General features: G+C 37.0%; 2 protein-coding genes across 3 annotated transcripts; both read right to left on the bottom strand.

The window, feature by feature from the left end:
- Positions 1-62: 62 nt before the first annotated feature.
- arpp19b (cAMP-regulated phosphoprotein 19b) lies at positions 63-2,101 on the bottom strand. The gene is made up of 3 exons (XM_034204726.1): positions 1,888-2,101; positions 1,293-1,419; positions 63-1,208 (listed from the first exon to the last, which is right to left on the bottom strand). The coding sequence occupies exons 1-3, from the start codon at positions 1,930-1,932 to the stop codon at positions 1,039-1,041; spliced, it is 342 nt and encodes a 113-aa protein (XP_034060617.1). The 5' UTR covers positions 1,933-2,101; the 3' UTR covers positions 63-1,038.
- Positions 2,102-2,977: 876 nt separating this feature from the next.
- rsl24d1 (ribosomal L24 domain containing 1) lies at positions 2,978-5,454 on the bottom strand. Of its 2 annotated transcripts, XM_034204722.1 has the most exons (6): positions 5,261-5,454; positions 4,282-4,395; positions 4,128-4,200; positions 3,977-4,040; positions 3,719-3,804; positions 2,978-3,388 (listed from the first exon to the last, which is right to left on the bottom strand). In XM_034204722.1, exons 1-6 carry the CDS (start codon positions 5,339-5,341, stop codon positions 3,312-3,314), a joined length of 495 nt encoding a protein of 164 aa, XP_034060613.1. In that variant the 5' UTR covers positions 5,342-5,454; the 3' UTR covers positions 2,978-3,311. The 2 variants fall into 2 exon arrangements, with proteins under 2 accessions (XP_034060613.1, XP_034060612.1); XM_034204721.1 differs by having other exon boundaries at positions 3,977-4,200.
- Positions 5,455-6,559: the final 1,105 nt, after the last annotated feature.

Below are 6,559 nucleotides of genomic sequence, written 5' to 3'. Positions count from 1 at the left end.
AGTGCAGGTAGTATTAGCAACATTTGAGGGCAAAAATAAAAGCAAGGAAACATTCAATTGAATAAGTGTACTTGTAACATATTATGCAAAACTATTTTATTTACAAAACAAATGGCACAGTGTGACTGCACAGTAAATGCACATGCACACTCCAGACATGTCATGGGAGTTTCTTTCCATAAAATCCTAAGCGATTCCAGTCAGACAGTGACAGACATTTCAGGCAAAATTCATAACTAAGATTCTCACTGAGGGAGCAAATATTGCTCAAGAGGAACAACGATTCATTACTTTTAAGGCCATTTTAGATGTCAGGATGAGATGGAGACCAGCAGCAGTCATTGCAAACCAATGTCACTAAAATGAATTAAATACAACTGGCTACAAAGCATGTGTGATCCAATCTTCAGTACTTGGAAAGCACAGAATCGAACGGCTTCACAGAGAGAGGAAGGGAAACAACCACGGGTTAGAAACAAAGAAAAAGCAGGATTTCACCACTTTTCACTATTTATGTGAAATATGTGCCTCCATACGAGCAGTAGAATAGTCAAAACCATTTGAAACTGAAATACATATCTGTGAATTACACTTCTACTTTTTGAGTACATCAATGCCAATGGTCTGTGGTGGTGACTAGTATGTTTGCCTGTGATGATCAGTTACATGGCGGATTAAGATTCCTCTGCTGCTCTTTAGCTGCTGTTAGACAGGCAATTTGTATGGAGGTATATATCCTTAAAAAGTGAAAATGTATAAGATAGCATTAACTTCCACTCATATTTATAATATTTTGTTGTCATCAATCACTATTCAGTATTTTTAAGATCTTGAGAAGGATTTGCAGCTTTAACTTTTTGTTGGACTTAGCTCACTGGCAATCCAGTGCCTGGCAGTGGCCATTTTTCTCAAGAATTTGGCTTGGTTCATTACTTGTTCTTAGAGAATACATATAAAAAGGTGAACATAAACAAAAATAAACCAAAAAGATATAAAGTGGGGGTTGGAATGATAACATAACGGTAAACATAAAACCCATTAACCAGCCAGTTTGCTGGCCACGATTGATGTCTTTCTTTGAGGCAGATCCTGAGGTGTTGGGATGTGCCCCCCTGTGATCTCGGTCTTCTCCGTTGGGGCTGATGGAAGCTGTTTATTCTTCATCTTTGCCTTTGCCATGTTGTAGTCACCAGAGTCAAAATACTTGGCTGGGAAAAACAAAAATATATAAAGTGAGAATATTAGTATTGGTATTTACTCAGCAAAGAACTAACCAGGTTTACATAAGAAACGCACCCCCTTCTGAAGTCTCTTCCTCAGTAAGTCAGAGCCACCAGGCTTGGCTGCCAGGTTAGGATACCTGGCCTTCAGCTTGGCCTCCTCTGCCTTCTCAGGACTGATTACTGTGTCCTCCATTTCCTGCAGAGAAGAGTAGAGTGTATGGATGGCAAATGCTCCACTCAGCTCACATAATAGGAGAAACACTGTTGTTAAAAATGCATACGACATAAATGATTCATGAATCGGCAGTGATATTATGGTACCAAATACAGCTAGCATGGCTAACGTACCATTTATATTTCAAAAATATCCAAGGGCCGCCATAAGGTACAACTCCAACTGGTGTTTGCACTAGCATGAATCTTGCTAGTTCACTTAAGCTACATATGAACCCATTTCAGATATGCTATTGACTCCGAAACAGCAGGGCTTTTGTTTTAGTTCACCAATATATGCTAGGAGCTATCAGCTCATTACTTGGCGGTTAGCCTCGTTCATGTCATTAGCTAACTAGCTTACTGCTAGCCGTGTGCTAATTCACAAGATTCGACGTGCTAGCAGCGCAGGCTAACTGGTTAAATTAGCATTTTTGCACTTGTAATTTACCTGCTTTTCCTCCGCAGTTCTTGTTCCCTCAACCTCTTCAGACATCGTTGTATGTAATCCCTGGTTTTCTCGCAAAACTGCGGGTGTAGCGCTAGCCGTTCAACCAGCTCTTCTGGGATATGAAAGGTGGGAGCGACTCGGCGGGCGAGGGAACAGCCTGTACAGCAACAGGCCGGGGAGTCGATGCAAGAGCTGCGGATGGGAGACAGAAGATGTGGTGCAGGCTCCTTCAGTTTATTATTTTAATCATATATTTGATACGTTGTGGTCCAAAAAGTGTATTCTATAATATATTAAAGCTGATTTGTAAAAACTTGTTAAAACATTATTTTAAACAAATATAATGTATAATGTAATATAATGTCGATTTTAATAATTTAATTTCAACATTGAATAGGCTATGTTGCGTTATGCTCCAAATTCATTTGTGGAACATCTTTAATGTTTTATATAAACACTTGTAAATTCATATTTAAGACTTTCCATAACTCAATGTTGCCTCTGTAAAATAAACTTCAATAATCAGAATTGTTCTAATTAAAATGTAGGAATAGTTTTTTGCACTTGGTTAGGCTTGAAAGATTAGTTATTTTTCTATGTTTTGCCAATATTAATAACACATATCCCATCTGATGTGGTCTGTGGTAAATACCAATCAGACTTACTTTCCCCACATTGAAGCCTTCATATTTGTGTAAAAATAACAGACATTATCCCTCTGCTAGCAAATAATGAATATGTGTAATGTTTATCCCGGTTATGGCCTAACGGTTTAGATTTGGAGGCTGAATGTGACATTTCAATGTATTTTTAAATACCAATAACACATTTGTGGAATGCATACATTATGAACATTGACTTAGCCTACACTGTTACATCTGTAATGTGTAGATTATACATTTTTAAAATAATTTGGTTGCAGTGTGAGAAAGGCAGCTAATGACCATGGGAAACTAAATCCTTATCAACAAATATCCACAAGTAATTTGCTAATTGAAAAGTGTATCGTTCTGAGAAAATATTTTAGCCAAAGTATAAATACTATGCTTATAGTGAATATGTCACAACAAAAACGAAAGTTAAGAAAAAATAGTTGAAAAGATGTTTATTACATTTTTGTTTGTTACCTTTTTTAAACTTTTCTGTATTACTCTAATACACTTTACTATGCAAAATGATCGAGAACATTCTTTAAAGCACAAACTACCACACAGGAAAAAACAAAGAAACAAACTTGGAGGCATGTGGGTTAATTACTGCTGCTTTAGGGGCAGATAATTGTTAGATCAATGCGTTCAGTCCTCTTAAGCTTTTTAAAACTCAAAAGGATTACAGAGTCCATCATCAGCCAATTGGACATTTTAATTCCAACCAGGAGTACAATATAATACATGTTAACTTGGTCATGAGAGTCTTTCTGAAGATTACAAATCTTCATCCGCCATGTCCACGTCTTCTTGTAACTTCTGCACCATCTTGGCTTCCAGTTGTTTGGCCTTTCCTATGGACAAACAAACACAAACAGATTTTTAACAGTGCTAAAATGACAACCGTATTAGTGAAAACAAACATTACAAAATATACATCATCTCTAGATTTTACCCAAGACAAATGTCTTTCCAATCAATATCCACCTCTACTGATATGAAAAATAATTTTGTTTTATGTCCGGACATTAGATGTTTGTTTGATGTATCAAGCTTCATTGTACTAAATGGGTCACATGCCATCAGTGAACAGAAAAAAATGTCATCAATTAAAAATACTTTTACCTGATTACAGGATACTTGTTGTATACCTTTGCTAAATTTGGTTCCTAAAAAATGCTTACCTGCATGTGGTGCTCTGATAAGGTGAATATTTTTCTTCACTTCGGTGATGGCCTCCTCCTTCTCCAACAGTTTGCCCTTCTTTAATCTATAAAGTGGAGGCGAAAAAGTAAAAAGGTAAGGCAAGCACTGTTTTTCAAATCCTGTCAATCCAGTATTTGTTGAATCAATAACAGTTTAACATAAGATGGTGTCTGTAAGATGCAGAAAGATGAACTCAAAAGAAACATCAAAGAATGAAAACAAAACGCCTTGCTCACCTGTTCATGATAAATCGTGCCTGTCGTTTCCGTTTGATTTCTTCCACCCTCTTCATTGCTTCCACTGTAAAAAATGTAAGTGAAATATGACTACTCAGCTTAAGAATCAAAACAGGAAAACCTACACATAAGAAATAGATTTCTACATTACCTGTCTTATCCCAAATAGCTCTGTTATATTTAACAGGCATATTTCTTCGTTTCTCAAACTCCAATGCGTTATCCTGAAAGAAAGGAAATGTGTTTGTTAAGTACAGTAAAACAAATCTATGACAGCGATAGAGCTCTATTGATAAACCACTCACCACGGTCAATTCCTTTCCTGAGGCCTTTCTGAATGCTTTGGTCCATCTGGTCTTTCTAGGGTTACGCTTCTTCTTGAAGTTCTTGTGGCATTTTGATCTGCAGAATCTGAACGACTGTTTACAAAGAGGGGCAGAAGAACACATTTTTTAGGGTTATGCTTTTGTAACACCATTCATTTTTCCCAGTAAGCAAAGGGAAACTGCAGCAAACAAAGGTATTCTGATTCTTTCTGTTCATCCTGTTTTTCAGTTACACAATAACATTTATTTTACAGAATAGCATGGAAGGAAACGGACAGCAAATGCTTACATTGTAAAATGTAAGTTTATAACAACTTGAAAAACTAGTGGGTTTTATATGACATTAATTGTATTAATATGTATCAAAATATGAAGAAAATGATTAGCCTTCGAATCTTATGTTTTGTGAATCTTGTGTTTTGTAAAGCTTATGTTTTCTCCTTGTTGTGACTTTGTCAGGTGTTAAAAAAACACATGTAGTTCTGCCAATTGAAGCCTTAAAAATGAATGCACATTATTTTAAAGTATCGCTTGACACATCTCACCAACACACCAAAGAAAGTTTAGATCAATAACTGAGGGTGTTTATGATAAGTCCACAGTGAACCTCTAGAGGGCGCAACTACTCCACGAGCCAAACATGAGGCCCTGCTGTTTAAATGTCCGGCCTCAGCATTGACTAGATTTTCATTTAAGGCAAAAGTTGATCTAACATTTCAAAAAGTATCAACATTAGGCGCTCTAACCTCGAAATATAAACCGATGAATGCGAATAATATAATCACCATGTTGAGTTGTTAACAATCTTTCAGAAAGAAAACGCATTTTTTGATCCCACGTGAGTGAGTACAGCACGTTATGTTAGCATGCTAGCTAGAAAGCTATCGTTATTGGGCTAACGCTGACAGTGAATCTATTAAAGTTACAGGATTATTCAGATGAAAATACATTGACATACCTTGCAGTCGTTCCTTACAAACATCATTCCATGCCCGGGATACACTGGTCCCGAGCAGAAATAACATTTTTCGATGCGCATTTTCGCAGCAGAGACGCTGCGTGCGAGCACCGATACAAACAAGACCGAGAAGTCTCTTCTTCTTCTTCTTCTTCCTCTTTCCCCGCCGCAGCTGCAGCGCCTGCCCCCTGCTGGCCCTGTGGCACACTACGCTTCTCCGTGGAAATATACAGTATCTAGCGGACTCAAAGGAGTCCCATTATGTCCTTTCATAATTTACCACTGTCTTTGTTTACACACTACCAATGAACTTCATCCAGTGGTGTAAAGTAACTAAGTAGCTTTACTGTACAATTGTCAGTGACTAGTATCTTACTTGAGTATTTTTCAATGTTTTGCTAGGTAGACTGTATATTTTGACTCCCCAACATTTATTTAATAGCCTATACTTTTAGTTTCTTTGCATATTTAAATGAGACTTTAGTTACACCTGGAATACATTTCACAAGCTACTCTGCAACATACAAAGTAATTAAAATGAGCTGCACCTTTATGAGCTTTAAAAACACTTAAATGCATCAATAATGTGTAATGTAATCTGCATAATGAGTAGGCCTACTTTTACATTTATTATAGCGCTTCTCCAGATGCTCAAAGCGCTTTACAAATAGTCCAAGAAGTCCCACAATTGAATTTAATATTCATTTGACATGTTAACTATATCGTAAAGCGCTTTATGGGAGTAATTGTGGGATGATACATTTTCAAAGTATCACGATATGTATCGGTTGAGTATCGGTATCGTTCAGTGGTAAGTCAACGATATGCATCCCTAGCCACACCGTCCATTTTCACGCCTAGAAGTCATCGAGGCTTTTACAAGTACACATTGATATCATACATGTACTGTGGACATTACCCACAGGAGCAAATTTGGGTGAAGTGTCTTGCCCAAGGACACAACGGCCTGACGCAGTGGCGGCAGGAGTGGGTTTCGAACTGGAGTTCCCCAGCACCCCCCCTTGATCTGATGATCAGATGCACAGACCACTGCGCCTTGTAACCACATTTGACTTATTTATACTGTAATTTACTTTTTTTTCATTATAGTAATGTCCTTTTTCTTTTTCAAAACTGTTTGGATTTTTTGTAATGTTTTTATACCTTTATTAAGGAACAGGTTAAAAGTAATGAGTTTACTTTAAAAGATTAACACAATTTTAGGCTATTTCATTTGTAAATGATTCAATATGTAACACACTATGTTATCATCGTATACAGCTGGTAGAATATAATTGG

This window comes from Gymnodraco acuticeps, unplaced genomic scaffold (assembly GCF_902827175.1).
Source record: "Gymnodraco acuticeps unplaced genomic scaffold, fGymAcu1.1, whole genome shotgun sequence".
NCBI lineage: Eukaryota > Metazoa > Chordata > Actinopteri > Perciformes > Bathydraconidae > Gymnodraco > Gymnodraco acuticeps.
The sequence above is the reverse complement of the archived record's forward strand: the minus strand, read 5'-3'. Positions and strand labels throughout refer to the sequence as shown.